At 47.6% G+C, this 16,558-nt stretch overlaps 1 protein-coding gene across 1 annotated transcript in view; it reads left to right on the plus strand.

Moving 5' to 3' along the window:
• The window catches only part of MEGF8 (multiple EGF like domains 8), a 338,669-nt gene that overhangs the window by 310,260 nt on the left and 11,851 nt on the right, over positions 1 to 16,558 (plus strand). The window contains exons 38-39 of the mRNA XM_069201403.1: positions 11,429 to 11,594; positions 15,136 to 15,328. Of these exons, the coding sequence (XP_069057504.1) occupies positions 11,429 to 11,594; positions 15,136 to 15,328 (359 nt within the window). The remainder of the gene's footprint in view (positions 1 to 11,428; positions 11,595 to 15,135; positions 15,329 to 16,558) is intronic.

Consider the following 16,558-nt stretch of genomic DNA (forward strand, 5'->3'; position numbering starts at 1 on the left):
TTGGGTGACCTATCTCCTTTGGCCTATGAGACCATTAGTATGCAGCTGATCTATTTGCAGATCAATGTTATTGACTTCATAGAAGACGTTATCACTAAAATATAAAATGGGATGTTCTCTTAAACTTAGACTAATCCAGGTTGCTTATTAGCTCTAATCCGAGCTGCCTGAATTCAGTGGACTTGAAATCGGAAATATACGAAGCAGACTTAAGCACCACGACAACTCACAAGAGTAAATCACACTGCATCACATCGAGGGTAACCAATGCGAAACAAAAGTTTCTGAAGTCAGCGAATACCCTTAAAGCAGCAGAAGATCTAAAGCCAGTGTTTCATGCTGTAGTTATATCTCAGTTTTGTTATGGAATCGCCACACTCACCGGCCTCCTTGCCATCAAAACAACCTCTCAACTGCTGTCCTTGATGCTGTTGTGTGGTTAATCTCGATCACACGGCACTATGTAGAAATCTCACTAATTCTTATCAGACTGAAATGCCTCCCCTTGCAAGCAACTGCACGGTCAGATGAGACTGCATCCGTTATAAGGCTGTTAAACTGATGGCATCTCTCACTACCTAAGGAAGAAACACAGGCATCTCTGCAGCAGCTCATCTTTTCCCTTGCACAAAATAATACAGTGGAACTGCTCCACCTTCTAGTTATTTCTCTGGAAGCACTCACTGTAGGGAAGTGCCCCTTTTGACATGGTCGCCCCATCTGCCACTATTATGGAGGTTTTCCGACTGAGGTGCACTGGGTCCCTGCCAACCAGGTCCACAGTGCCAGAGCTCTTTCCCTAAAATAAGGTAAAATGTCTAATTGTGTATGATTGGCACACACTCTAGCAGCCCTGTAAGTCCCTAGTAAATGGTACTCCTGGCACCTAGAGCATGGGTACTAAAGAGGGCAGAGAGGGCTGCTGCAAATATTGTGCCTCCCTAAAGGACCCCCCTAAAAATCAAGACGGCCTGGGGCCAGCAGCAGGTGCATACCCGTTGAAAGGTGACATGTGTGTGGGAGCTAGGATCTCCTATGTGGGGCTGTGAGGTACTACATGTACAGTAAAGGAGAGGAGTAGTAAGGGGGCAAGTAACATGATAAAGTTTGTTTCTCAGGAAATGCATGATTTTCCCTTTTCGTTCAGTTGTAGCAAGATTCCGTGTCTCCAGTAGCTGCCTTGAGTCTCATTGTGCCTCCAAGTGATTGGCCTTCCACCGCTGTCTTCCATTCTTCTCTCAGACAGCTGAGGGTTTTGCTGGGCTGGTTGCAAAGTTCATCACCTGGTGAGCCGAGATCCAGCTCCTTCCTTCAGATGGGCAAATATCTTTGCATATTCAAACAGGAAAAAACGTATTAATCTCAGAGCCTGTTACTTGGTCGGCCAGGAGAAAACATTCCAAGGGAATTCCACTCCTGGAGTGACAGCCCCCTCCTGCTGGGTGACCATTCCCCCTTCCTGGGCTACTTAGGCCCCCCCGTGTGGGTCTTCAGATTAGACGTGCAAGATTCCAGCAGGACTCTGCAATGTTTACTTCATATTTTGGCCACTGGGACTGCACCTGGACCCTCCAGGAACTGATAATCTGCAACGACTCTGCTCTGCAACATTGTTTCTCCGGCTCCTCCCAGCAACTGCAACATTTTCCTGGCTGTGCATCCTCTGAGGGCGATGGGTCTTTAGCCTGCACAAGACACTAGAAGGAATATTCCTCGGAGTGAATGAGTCACTCCCCTGCATCCGCAGGCACCAATTGCAATAACGACCAGCTGCGTGGATCCTCTCTCAACCGAGACTGCGTGGATCCTGCATCACAGGTGGTCTGGATTGGTCCCTTTGGTCCTCTCTGCCAGCTGTCCAACTTGGGAGACGGTAAGCCCTTGCCTCTCCTTGCAGGACAGTACCCCTGTGTACCAAACTCTTGCAGCTACCAAGGCTTGTTTCTTCCTCCAAGGGATCTTCAGGTTCCGTGTAGCCCCGGCCACCAGTACTTTTCCCTGCAAAGCACAGTCTCCTGCCTGCTGCCCCAGCGCTGTGGGACTCTTCTCCAGGTGTGTTGAGTGGGCCTCACTGCAACTCTTGTGCCTATGGGTCGCCTGTGGGGGCTGCATCCTCTTCTTGTGCCTCTACCAGCTGCTGAGGGTCACCACAGACTCTCCTCCTTGGGTCGAGTCCCCTGGGCCTTGCTGGTCCTCTTTAGCCTTGCAACTTCCTCTTCTGTGACTCTTGCATTTGCCCAGGCTTGTTGGTGGTTTTCCAGCACCACTGACCGACTACATCACGACCGATGATGCGGGACATCACTTGCATCACTTCTGGAACTCCTCTTCTGCTCCTGTGCAGCACTGCTGACTTTCTTCATCCAACGTCAACCTGGTCCTGCACCCACAGAAGGGTGGATAGTGGCTCCTGCCACCTCCGGACACTCCAACTCGAACTGGACTTGGTCTCCTTCTTTTGCGGTTCCTCTTCTGTCAGGATACACCTTTTGGTTTCTTCCAGTCTGTCTGGGTCTTGCACAGTCCTTTTCCAAAGTTCTCCTCTGGGTTTGGAGAAAAAACAGGTACTTACCTCTCCTCTTCTGGCTGCTTGGGGGCACCCTGGTATTTACGTTTTGAGGTTCCTAGTTCCTCCAGCTCCCCTCTACTGATTCCACTTCCTTGGGTGGGGGACTGACTTTCACATTCACTTACTTCATATATGGTTTGGTCTCCCCCTAGGGCCTTTACTATTTGCTATTGTTTTCACTATTTGCTGTTGCTTTTTATGCTAATCTCTGACTTCTAATGTATACATAAGTGTATTTACTTACCTCCTACTGCAGTATTGCCTATTTAGTATTTGTGTTACTATAATAAAGTACTTCTATTTTTGTAACACTGTGTGGTTCTTTCATGTGTGTAAGTGCTGTGTGACTGTAGTGGTATTGCAGAAGCTTTGCATGTCTCCTAGATAAGTCTTGGCTGCTCATCCACAGCTACCTCTAGAGGGCCCTGGCTTCCTAGACACTGCCTACAGTTCACTAAGAGGGGATACCTGGACCTGGTATAAGGTCATGAAACCAGAGGTGCTCACCACACACCAGGCCAGCTCCCTACAGTGCCCTCACACACAGGGACCTGCACCCTGCCCTTTGGGCTAGGAGGGGTGACTTACAGTGACTTGTGGTGTAAGGGTGCCTGTACCGTTTAATGCAGACTGCATTGGCAGGCTTGCAGATACATTTTGCATGGGCTCCCATGGGTGGCACAATACATGCTGCAGCCCATGGGGAACCCCTGGTGCCCCAGTGCCCTGGGTACCTAAGTACCATATACTAGAGACTTACAAGTGGCCACCAGTATGCCAAATTTTGGGGGTGCAGAGTCCTAGGCAACCTAATTTATTGGGAGACAGCACAATCACTGAGGTCCTGGTTAGCAGGATCCCTGTGAAACAGTCTAAGCATACTGGCTGCAGGCAGAAAGTAGGGGTAACTATGCCAAAAAGAGGGTACTTCCTACACTTGTTTTCTGCATGCTGACTGCATGATTTCTGCCTGGGGGGAGAGCCTGATGCCCTCCTACCCTGTCTCTTGGTACCTAGGTGTGCTATCAACAGGGACGCATATTGATGAACTCCAGGCAGGGGTTCCTGGCTACAGGGGGAATAACCATCACCTAATGGAAGGTCTGAACTAAATCTAGATACGAGATATGTTCTTCCTCAACCCACTAAGCCTCTGCAAGTACGATGGAGAGGCGCAGGGGGAATGGAATATCCAGCACAACGAGCACCAGCTTGGTTTACCACGAATGCAGTTACACAGCAATTCATCCTCACCTACTGAACAAACTCACTCGAAGCATGTGTACCTCAGAAATAATAGAGGCCACAAAAGCCCAGATAAGGGAGACTGCACAAACGTTACCCGGAGGGAGCTCACGTGGTGCAAGAAATCCTAACTAGAGGTTCATGCTGCCAATACTGTCAGTTTGCCACTGTAGGAAGTTGGCTCTGTATGCACTATTTCAAAGTAAGGAATAGTATGCACAGAGTCCAAGGGTTCCCCTTAGAGGTAAGATAGTGGCAAAAAGAGATAATACTAATGCTCTATTTTGTGGTAGTGTGGTCGAGCAGTAGGCTTATCAAAGGAGTAGTGTTAAGCATTTGTTGTACATACACACAGGCAATAAATGAGGAACACACACTCAGAGACAATTCCAGCCAATAGGTTTTGTTATAGAAAAATATATTTTCTTAGTTTATTTTTAAGAACCACAGGTTCAAATTTTACATGTAATATCTCATTTGAAAGGTATTGCAGGTAAGTACTTTAGGAACTTTAAATCATTACAGTAGCATGTATACTTTTTAAATAACACACAATAAGCTGTTTTAAAAGTGGACACAGTGCAATTTTCACAGTTCCTGGGGGAGGTAAGTTTTTGTTAGTTTTCACAGGTAAGTAAGTCACTTACAGGTTTCAGTTTTTGGTCCAAGGTAGCCCACCGTTGGGGGTTCAGAGCAACCCCAAAGTTACCACACCAGCAGCTCAGGGTCGGTCAGGTGCAAAGGTCAAAGAGGTGCCCAAAACGCATAGGCTTCAATGGAGAGAAGGGGGTGCCCCGGTTCCGGTCTGCCAGCAGGTAAGTACCCGCGTCTTCGGAGGGCAGACCAGGGGGGTTTTGTAGGGCACCGGGGGGGACACAAGTCAACACAAAAAGTACACCCTCAGCAGCGCGGGGGCGGCCGGGTGCAGTGTGCAAACACGCGTCGGGTTTACAATGGTTTTCAATGAGCGATCAAGGGATCTCTTCAGCGTTGCAGGCAGGCAAGGGGGGGGGCTCCTCGGGGTAGCCACCACCTGGGCAAGGGAGAGGGCCTCCTGGGGGTCACTCCTGCACAGGAGTTCCGATCCTTTCGGTGCTGGGGGCTGCGGGTGCAGAGTCTTGTCCAGCCGTCGGGAAATGGAGTTCAGGCAGTCGCGGTCAGGGGGAGCCTCGGGATTCCCTCTGCAGGCGTCGCTGTGGGGGCTCAGGGGGGACAACTTTGGTTACTCACGGTCTCGGAGTCGCCGGAGGGTCCTCCCTGAGGTGTTGGTTCTCCACCAGTCGAGTCGGGGTCGCCGGGTGCAGTGTTGCAAGTCTCACGCTTCTGGCGGGGAGTTGCAGGGGTCTTTAAATCTGCTACTTGAAACAAAGTTGCAGTTCTTTTGGAGCAGTGCCGCTGTCCTCGGGAGTTTCTTGGTCTCTTGGAAGTAGGGCAGTCCTCTGAGGATTCAGAGGTCGCTGGTCCTGGAGAAAGCGTCGCTGGAGCAGGGTTCTTTAGAAGGCAGGAGACAGGCCGGTAGGACTGGGGCCAAGGCAGTTGGTGTCTTCTTTCTTCTTCTGCAGGGGTTTTCAGCTCAGCAGTCTTCTTCTTCGGTAAGTTGCAGGAATCTAAATTCTTAGGTTCAGGGAAGCCCTTAAATACTAAATTTAAGGGCGTGTTTAGGTCTGGGGGGTTAGTAGCCAATGGCTACTAGCCCTGAGGGTGGGTACACCCTCTTTGTGCCTCCTCCCAAGGGAAGGGGGTCACATCCCTAATCCTATTGGGGAATCCTCCATCTGCAAGATGGAGGATTTCTAAAAGTTAGAGTCACCTCAGCTCAGGACACCTTAGGGGCTGTCCTGACTGGCCAGTGACTCCTCCTTGTTATTCTCATTATTTCCTCCGGCCTTGCCGCCAAAAGTGGGGGCCGTGGCCGGAGGGGGCGGGCAACTCCACTAGCTGGAGTGTCCTGCGGTGCTGGAACAAAGGGGTGAGCCTTTGAGGCTCACCGCCAGGTGTTACAGCTCCTGCCTGGGGGAGGTGTTAGCATCTCCACCCAGTGCAGGCTTTGTTACTGGCCTCAGAGTGACAAAGGCACTCTCCCCAAGGGGCCAGCAACATGTCTCGGTTGTGGCAGGCTGCTGGAACCAGTCAGCCTAGACTGAACAATTGGGTAAAATACAGGGGGCATCTCTAAGATGCTCTGTGTGTGCCTTTTTTAATAAATCCAACACTGGCATCAGTGTGGGTTTATTATTCTGAGAAGTTTGATACTAAACTTCCCAGTATTCAGTGTAGCCATTATGGAGCTGTGGAGTTCGTTTTTGACAGACTCCCAGCCCATATACTCTTATGGCTACCCTGCACTTACAATGTCTAAGGTTTTGCTTAGACACTGTAGGGGCATAGTGCTCATGCACATATGCCCTCACCTGTGGTATAGTGCACCCTGCCTTAGGGCTGTAAGGCCTACTAGAGAGGTGACTTACCTATGCCACAGGCAGTGGGAGGTTGGCATGGCACCCTGAGGGGAGTGCCATGTCGACTTAGTCATTTTCTCCCCACCAGCACACACAAGCTGGCAAGCAGTGTGTCTGTGCTGAGTGAGGGGTCCCTAGGGTGGCATAAGACATGCTGCAGCCCTTAGAGACCTTCCCTGGCATCAGGGCCCTTGGTACTAGGGGTACCAGTTACAAGGGATTTACCTAGGTGCCAGGGTTGTGCCAATTGTGGAAACAATGGTACATTTTAGGTGAAAGAACACTGGTGCTGGGGCCTGGTTAGCAGGGTCCCAGCACACTTCTCAGTCAAGTCAGCCTCAGTATCAGGCAAAAAGTGGGGGGTAACTGCAACAGGGAGCCATTTCTTTACAGCCACAACCTAATTAGAAGGGGCAGTAGCCACTCTATAAAAGAGGAGCACACTTTGCATGCTGTCCAACAAACTCTAGGGATATCATCATGTAAACAAGAAGACCCTCATTGGACAGGTGCAATTAACATGTTAAAATCCAAACCCACAGCATTTTTCTAGTGACTTGTTCGGAAGACAATCAAAGGGCTGGGAAACACGTACTTCAGAACAATGCAGAAGTCTTTCCATCCCAAAAAAAGGTTTACAACATTTGAAGATTTGTGTATCTTTGAAGGAGCGTGGCCTTAGTTAGTATTTAATCATTTGTAATTTCAGCCGGCACACCACATAATGAAATTTCACCATAGGGGGAGTGAATCTCTCTTACTCGCCATGTTGTGACATATCATGCCATATGGATTATTGTACATTGTCTGACTTGTCTAGAATGAATCCGTCCTATAATGTTGACCACAAACCCAAAGTGCCACCTGCCTCAGCTCACTTTTCTAACTTTCTTTTGCCATCTCATAAATTCAAAGGAAGGACATTTGTGAGATTAAAACCTTTCAGGAGATTGACCATGTGCAGATGTCAGACCCAGTTCGTGGAGTTTACAGAGCAGGCAGATGCTACAGGGCCTCAACCATGGTGGTTGAAGTAATTTGCTAGTAGTGTCCTGGGATCCATATTTTTAGGAAAGGTGGTGGTCTTTGGATCATCTTTTAGGAGGCAGTAGAACTAAATGTATTGGATTAACCACATTTTAAGGAAGGTGAACTTATGTATTGGGTCTAAGACTGTCACTTAACCTTACTCTAAAACGTCTCGTGGTGTACAGATCTCCCTCACACAATAATAACTTTATAACCGCTCTTGTTGATCTTACCGCTTCACCCTGCGTGAATGCTCATGCGTTTCATTTTGAAGTCTTAAACTACCTTGCTGACTCTGCTTTTGCTAAAGATGGCAATCTTTTAATCAAAGGCTGCTTCGATTTTAATTGGATGCAATGCATCCAAGACCCAACATGCAATAAAGCTCATCCAGTAAATGTGCACTTTGCTTCTTGTAATCGAGGATCTAACAATAAGTGTCCTACTGTGGCCAGGTCAGAATTTTTATTTTTTTTGTAAATTCCTGCAGGAAGCCCTCCTTTAGGCACTAGGTCAAATACTAAGCAGACACTGACTAAGGTGTCTATTTCGAGTAAGTGGCCTCTGCTCCTGTAGTCCCTTCTCCCCCTCTTTCTTTCAGCCTGAAAGAAACCCTTCAGCTTTCAGTATGCGGTCTAGCCCGATGAAATGTACTAAACTGTGGCACACTTGCCATCTGAGCCATGGATTTCACAGGCTCTCAGTGAAGCCAAAGAGCTCTTTGGAATTAGGAGACGATTGCAGTACCTGTTACACGATGAATCCTCTACTTAATGGTGTTCCACAATTATTATTGTAAATATATATGTATAACTTTTTTCAGCACAAGAATGCAGTTTAATGGCAGTGCCCCAAATATAGACTTTTTAAATATTCTTATGCACGTAACGGCAATCCCTCTGTGATTTGTCCTCTTTTTTCAGTATAAACTTACAATATTCTACAAACCTTTGTAGCTGCCTTGCTGTAGACACTCCTGGGATAACTAAGTGCTCATCTGTTTTTTGGTCTGCTTATCTCCTATGGAGGACTTTGTGCTTTCCAAAAATAATGCCCAAGCTTCCAGTACTCCGCTTGGTCCAGGCCCTGGAGAATATAATCAGAGTGGCCCCCATCTTAGCACCTCAGCTGCCCGGGCTATACAATCATGTGCTATCAGTAGAACAAGTTCCTAAGTTATGGAGGAAAGTCCTGTGACTCTTCCCAACTGTAGACCTGTTTGATTTTCTCCTGTCCCTGCTATAACCCTTGAATCATTATTTAATGAGGACCTATCCTCGTACCAACTAATTCTATGGATTCTTATCAATCCGGTTTCTGGCCCGGCTTTAGTATTCAATCAGTTCTTATAAGCATCCTGGACGAACCATGTATGTGCCTACACTCTGGAAATGCATCCACGTTGATTCTGCTTAGCCTAGCTGCTGCCTTGAGCACGGTTCCCAACTCGGTCTTTACTCCCATCTAAAAGAAGCGTGCCAGGCTGTGTCCTTGATTGGCTCCGTATCCTCTGTCTGACCGTTACCAAGCAGGGTCAATGCATTTTGAATCTAGTTTCAAATCTGTCCGGTGCAGGGTTCCTCTGAGATCGGCCCTAAGCCCAGCCTCCTTCATCACTCCTCCTGCATCCATCATACTCTTTTTCAGTTTCACCTTTTTCCTATTTAGATGACACCAAATTGATTGTTAGACCTGAGAATGACTCCTTGCTGCTTTAGTCTGAGTTTGAGCAACACATGCCCACCAGTGTGCACTGGATGAACCTCAGGTCTTTTAGCCTCAACTCCTCCCGAGACGGAAATCTTGGTATCCAGTGAAACCTTCATCTGGAATTTCAAACCGGTGTGCAGAGCAGTTACCAACCACACCCTCTCTTGTGTCTTCTGGTAGGAACATGGGAAAGCATCTTCGATATTCACCATTCCTTTAAGGAACTTATCTCTGTCTCCAGCTGTTTCTTTCTTCTTAAATTTCTAATAAAAATAAAAAGTGCTGACTCATCCCTCTGAAACACATCAACATGACTGTCCGAGCCGCTGTGTGACAAGGCTGGATTATTAGAACTTACTTGTCCGGTGACTTCCCAAGAAGTAGCTCTAATGTCTCAAATTATGCAAAATGCAGCTATGTTTCTCTATTTGGGATTACAAAATTCTCCCATGCGATGACACACCTTCATGATTTTCACTGGCTTAACATTGAAGCCAAAGATGTCTGTTCTAGCCCCTTGGTTCTGCCGTTGTGCTCTGGAAACTATTGGCCAGTGTTACGTTAAGATTCTTTTCAAGCCGGATACCCCTCGTACGTGACACGGCTTCTGCCTTTCTTCTGTACATCCCTTGTTGTAAAGAAAATAAAATCAGAACAACAGTTCTTCTCATTTTCTTATAGCTAAAGCCTGAAACTTACTTCCATCCAGACTCTTAGGATCACCTCTGTTTCCCTTTGATTTTCTTTGATCAGGCCGTTCTTGCATGGCTGTGATCTCAGCACGTGGACTCCTTCTTGTGGGTAAGAGTGCGCTTTATAAATGATCTGTTAATCTGTGGCTTTGCAAACTGGGCCAAGTACAACCCTTTCCACACTTTACTATCTGGGAAGCAAGTGCGATCAGACAGGAAACCTCTCAGGGAGGTCCAGCCCAGTGCCTCAATGTTTTAGCTCATAATTACACTAAATGTTCCAATTTACAGACACACAGTAATACCACGGATCACTTTACCTGAGGGCGATACTCTTTCCCAGGCAACCCTGATTCCTGTAGTTCCCCCAGTAAACTGTGGCAGGAGGATGAATTGGACTCGCATGGAGATTACATTCCCACAAGATTAAATACGTTTACTTTGTGCTTGCCCTCGTAGTTGTAGGGGGTAGAAAACAGTCACAAATCCTTGCACTTGCTTCAGTACATTACTGCAGCTGGTCCTGACCTGTGGGGGGGAGACACACCTACATCCGGGCTGCTCCTGCTGCGGGGTGGGGGAGGAGGACACAGTCTAGGACTTCGGCATTCATGGCCTCTCCAGGGAACAGATAGATGCTGCCAGTGGATCTTCCTGTGGGGATCACAGGGACCTCTGCGGATGTGTCCTGCTTCTGGGCAGGTGCAGACGGATCACACACTAAGGTAGTCATCTCTGCACTATGAGTATCCTTCCAGGCCATAGGACGAGTCCTGGACCTCCCATTATCAGGGACAGCCTCTACTCAAACGCTAGATAACCTTGATGCAAGGGCCAGAATTAAAGTCAGGATACCAGTTGCACCGGCAGCCAGGCACTCAGGTCAGGGGTATATGCTTCTAGGCCATTTAGGGCACATTTCCATCTCAGCAGCAGGTAAAAGAACTGCAGTGGAGCAGAGGTGTGTGGAAGATATCCATTAGCAGTATATTTTTATATTAATTTCAAAGGTCCTTGCAATATTGAATTTAGTTTTCCAGATAAGGAAATAATCCATTACAGTTTTGTCTCAAGTCCCCAAACTGTTTGATTGGCTAAAGTTTCATTTGGCTGTTTTCTTGGCCTGTCAGTAAAGTGCATTCAGCTTAAACAAAGACTTACTGAAGGTTTCAGCTGAAATTAATGTTGATGTCCCCACAGGTTACAGTGAACATGAACACCTTATAGTCCTGTGAGCACAAACAAACAACGGAATGCAATTGCCGATCTCCAAAGGAGTCATTTGAGACAATTGCGTTTCTCCTAAAGCTCAGTGTCTCTGGTGGCGGAGGGGTTGGGATTGCAGGGCGTAATGCCATCGAGCATTCATTTACATGATATTAATGAAGTTGGGTCTAAGACAGACTTAAGAGTTCATGGTTACGGAGTCTGTGAGACTGAGTGGGGTGACTTGGACAATCCAGCTCTGACGTGGTGTAGTTTCGGACCACTATATGGGGTGAGCTTTAAACTCTGAGGTACTCTTGATTAGATGTGGATGGTGTGAATATACAGACAGAACAATAGACTGAGTGCTGAGTTCACCTGACTGCACTGCGCAGGCCTTAGGGTTTGTCCATCTCATCAAGAACAATCTTCCTATCAGAGTAAGCGAGGCCCAAGGAGATCTTCCTGATGCTAATTTTATTGACCGTGTTATTTTTATTTTTTTGTCTCTGTCGCAGGTTTAGAGTCGTCATGTCGAGGCCCCGAGATGGAGTGGGCATTTATGTCCTGCCCTCCCGAAAACGAATGCCTCAATGATCACCATGATTGCAACAAGACGCAGAACTGCAATGATATGCCCCAGGGTTATGAGTGCACCTGCAAGAACGGTTACACACTGGACAAGTGAGTACAACTGTTCCTGACAGAGTGTTGATGGTTGCACTCTGGATAAATGGGGATGATCTGCCTCCCTGCAAATGTCTGAGACGAGTGAGCCTGCAAGTATGCCAGTCCACACGCGTGTCCTGTCCCTGTGTGCATGGTAATGGTGGGGAAGCTTCCAGAAGTAGCTGCATCCTTGCGAGTGAGTGTAGTTTGCCCAAGAGAGAATGTTAATGGGCCTATGAGTATCCCTGCAGGGATTGCTACATCATAGAAAAGCGAGCGTGACCTGTCGCTGGGAGAGTGGTAGGGGCAGTGAATGTGCCTGGAATGCTGAGTATGACCTACCGTGGGATGGGGGGAAAGGGTGCTCATTCAGGGATGAGTGAACTCTGAACAACATGTGAGTAGAAGTCCTTCCCTTGGATAATGCAGGGGGGTTACTGTAGGAAACTGGCTATTTATGTAGTGGACCGAAAAAGAGGTACACTGTGTAAATAGTCCAAACAAACCCCAGAGGAATTATAGAGTACAAATGACACCCCCAATACTCTCTTTTGTGGTACTGTGGGTGAGCAGTTGGGCATATTAGAGGGTAGTGATAATCATGTAAGGCACACACATAAGCAGTAAGGGAGAGGCACACTCAATAAAGAAATCTGACACCAATTTACAAAAAAATAAACATACTTTTATATAAATTTAGATACCTAGATCACAGACTCAGGGGAATTCTTTTGGAGATAGATTTTTTTTTTTTTTTTTTTTTTTTTTTTTAGTTTTCAGAAGTTCACCCTCTGTGCATTTTTCTGTTGCTGCAGTGTTACTCAATGGAAGAGAAAACACACACCAAACAGGTATTTCACAGCAACTTACAGGACCTAGGCCACACCAACAGCTCACCTTGGGTAGCAGGGTGCAGTTCAGTGTCGGGTGCCCCATGTAAGTCTGTGGGGATCGGTCCGGTCACATATGCTGCGGGGGTTGACAGAGTCCAGCCTGGGAGAACCACTGAAGTGGTTGAGTTCTTGCGATGCTCGAGGACGTAGAGACACCAGTGGTCCTGTTCGCCTCAGTCCGGGGCGCCTGGGTGCAGAGGTGGTTGGACCCCTCGGGTTTCGGTCACCGGGCAAGGTCACGGTAAAGAGGGCCTCCAGAAGCAGGCTGTAGATGTTAACTGGGTATCCAGTCCGGCCGAGTGACCAAATGGGCTCTAGTCTCACAAGCCTAGGGGGAGTTGGGACACCAATGATCCTCTTTTCCTTGGTCCGGGGCATCCAGGTGCAGACATGGAGTGCCGGAGACACAGATGCAGGAAAGAAGCTCCCCTAATCCAAGGGAGTTCTTGGTGATTTGAAAAACACAGGCAGCTCTCTCTGGTTCTTGGAGGCTGCAGCGGCAGGACAGGTCAGTCGCTCCTTGAGGGTCCGGTGCAGCAGGCAGACTGGCAGGGTTGGCGCCAAGTCCATTGTGCTCCTCGGTTCTCGGGCCAGCAGGCTTCTTGTCCACGCCTTCTTTTGTTTCCAGCGAAGATCTGTCTTCCTGGTATCAGAGGGTCCCCTAAATATTCAACTTAGGGGGTGTTAATGGAGTGAAGGGTAGTAGCAGATGGGCTACATACTCTTGGGGTCACTCAACCCCATAGGACTACTTCCTTCGGGGTACTGGGCATCATCCTGTCCCAGAGTTCCTAATTCCACCACGCACAAGATGGCAGAATTTGGAAGGCTGTGTTCACTTCAGCTGGTCACCCTAGGGGTGTGCCCAGTCTGCAAATACAACACTCCTCCTGTATAGCTAATTTTCCAACCTGAACAGGTGCCAAATGGGCCTCGGGAAGGGGGTCTGCATCTCCTTCGGAGGAGAGCCAGATCTTTATACCAAAAGCAGTAGACTCCTTTGAAGCTTCCTGCCTTGGAATGCATATTTGCAGGTCATCCTGTTTTGGGGAGGGGGGGTGTACCACCAAAGCCAGAGAAAGCTTTGGCTCCTGACCTCCAGAGAGCAAAGGCTGTTCACTCTGGGGGTCAGGAACTCATCAGTTTTGGCAGACTGGCTAGAACTAGTCAATTAGCCTAGCAACAGTTGGTAGGTTTTCAGGGAGCACCTCTAAGATGCCCTCTGGGTGCATGTATTAATACATCCATCACTGGAATCAGTGAGGGTTTATTAATACGAGCTGTTTGATACCAAACATCCCTATTTTCAGTGAAGCCATCATGTAGCTGGTGAACTCCAGTGTCCAGCACATGTATTTAGAACGGCTTCCATGTTCACTTACTATGTCTTAGAATTGACACAGACATATTAGGGGCTTATTTGTTCATGCAGATATGCCCTCACCTGTAATATAATGCACACTTCCTTAGGGCTGAAGGCCTGCTGTAAGGGTGACTTACAAATATTACAGGCAGTGTTAGGGGACATGATACACAAGTGTGTGCCATGTCGTGTTTTTACTTTTTGGGAGCACGCTGTCACGCAGTGCAGTGTCAGTCAGTGTAAGTTTGGTGCTTGGTCCCTTAGAGTGACACAAGTTATGCTGCAGCTCTTGAGGACCCTCTTCAGTACCCATGCGATAGGTACCAGAGGTACTACTTACTAGGGACTTAGAGGTGCAAAAGGGCCTGGCCACTTGGGGATCAAGTGACCAGGTGTCCTGTTTTGGGGAAGGATCACTGGCACTGGGGACCTGGTTGGCAGGGACCCAGTGCACTTCAGTCAAAGTTGCTTAAAAAAGCAGGCAAAAAATGGGGGTGGGGGTTGGTGGAGGGATTGGGGGGCTTGTGCAATCCAAACCCAGCTTCCTACAATTAGGAGTGTCCTTCTGGGGCCAGTTAGGTGAGCATCGCTTTCCAGTTTGAGTGCAGTGTGGGCTCAACTACCCCTGGGGTAACTGATGTACACCTGGATGGTAAAGAGAGACGTCACCTTCATTTGGCTGCTGTTGTTTTTTCTGGTAGCATCTATTTTCCTTTTTTGAGAGTCTGTCTCTGTAATTCTTTATCTTGTATGTCCTTATCTCCTTGTGAACCCGCGACGGATGGTCTCTGAGTAGATTTGAAGTGTAGCCACTATGATTGAATTTGCTGTGATACTCCCAGTGTCTAGTCTAATTCTGTCCTTTGTGTGCCCCGTTTGCTGGTTCTCTCGTCCCCGGTGATTTGTTCAGATCATCATCAGCAGTGACTTGCCGCAAGATATTTCTATCATATGAATAAGAACTTCAACGTAGAAACATTTCTTTTCATTTACTTAAACTGCTACCTGCAACAAACCCATGTGTAATAGCAAAGAGACATATTAAAATGAAAATAAAAACATTTTCTCCAAATTAAATCTCCCATTAGAAAACAAATTACTTTTTTTCTTCTCTAAACAAATCATTTTACTGCCAACTTCAAAAAGACTAAAATACTCCCAGTTCAAACCCTCATCAGAACTGCAGCTTTTCCAGCTCTTTATCAAAGGATGTTTCACTGTACCCTACGCCCCCCACCTCGACTCCTCCTTCCTCCCTCCCTCCTAGTGTCTGACACTGTTTTGCCTCTCTTCTTTGCAGTGTGACAGGACTCTGCAAACCCGTCTGTGACCAGGGGTGTGTTAATGGGACTTGTGTGGAGCCAAACCGGTGCCAGTGCCACTTTGGATATGTGGGTCAGAATTGTTCGGTGGAGTGTCAGTGTAACAAGCACAGCAACTGTGCCGGCGTGGGAGCCCAGGACCAGTGCACAGAGTGCTTCAATAACACCATGGTAAGAGCTGCGTCGGAAGGCAGGGGTCATAGAGTAGGGGTGCGGGCGTTTCCGGACCAAAGTACAGTATGCGTCAATAAGATTGTTGAAAGATGGGGCTCGTAAGGTAGGCGTTACTAGTGAGGATGTATGGTCTCTGTACCAGGGCACAGAGTACATCAGTAAATCCATGCTAAGAATGAGTTTGGAAGGCAAGGGTCATAGGGTTGTGTCTGTGTGTGGAGTGTGGGTAGAGTCGTAGAACCAGGGGAAAGAGTGCTTCAGTAATACCTTGAACACCATGCTAAAAACCTGGTTGTAGGCATAAAACAACTTTATGGCATCTCTGGCCCCAGGGCACAAACAGCTTCAGTAATGGTTTTGTAAGAATGGGGCTGGAATTCCAAAGTCATAGGGTGAAATGGACTAGGAGGCATCTCTGGACCAGGACACAGAGGGCATCAGTAACATACTTCTAGTAACAGAGTCGAGCAGCAGGAGTCGTAGGAGGTCATGTGTGTCTGGACCAGGACACAGAGTGCGTCAAAAAAACTATTGGTTTTCAACCCCATTCATACCAGAGTCGTAGGGCATTTCCGAAATTATGACACCAGGAGCTTCAGTAATGCAGTGATTATAAAAAATAAAATAAAAATAAAAGGATCAGAGGGCAAGCACTTGAATACCTTGACAAAGAAATAGGATCAGAGGAGAAAAGGTCAGAGAGCAGTGGAGTCTAGCACAGCACACATTGTACTTTAATCATACCATGGCCAAGAGTAGAGACTGTACATCAGTAGTTTCATTGACAGAGTGCTTTATTAACAACGTAGCACAGAGTGGTAACCACAGGGCTCGAGTTGTTGAATATTCACAAACATGGCAGAGTGAATGTAGAGGTGTGGACAGTCCTGGACACATGCACTCTCTGCTTTAGGGATAGGTTGAGGTGATCAGTGGTAGCGTCGTGCTACAATCAATGGTAGCGTCGTGCTACGATCAATGGTAGCGTCATGCTAAGATAAGTGCACATGAAGCCTGTGAGCAAGTAATGATTTTGGAAAATACTTCTTGTGACTAGCTTTTAGTATGCAGCTCTCCTGCGAGTAATAACAGGTGCTTCTGCTGATCGACGGAGTTTCTGAGGCAGATCTGCAGGATCTAGAGACTAGCCAAAAGGCAAGAACAGCTCTGAATGGTAAGCTGCGTTTGCTCTCTTTGCTGGGTGCACAGATATGTTCCTCTAGATCT

Source organism: Pleurodeles waltl, chromosome 7 (genome assembly GCF_031143425.1).
Source record: "Pleurodeles waltl isolate 20211129_DDA chromosome 7, aPleWal1.hap1.20221129, whole genome shotgun sequence".
Taxonomy (NCBI): domain Eukaryota; kingdom Metazoa; phylum Chordata; class Amphibia; order Caudata; family Salamandridae; genus Pleurodeles; species Pleurodeles waltl.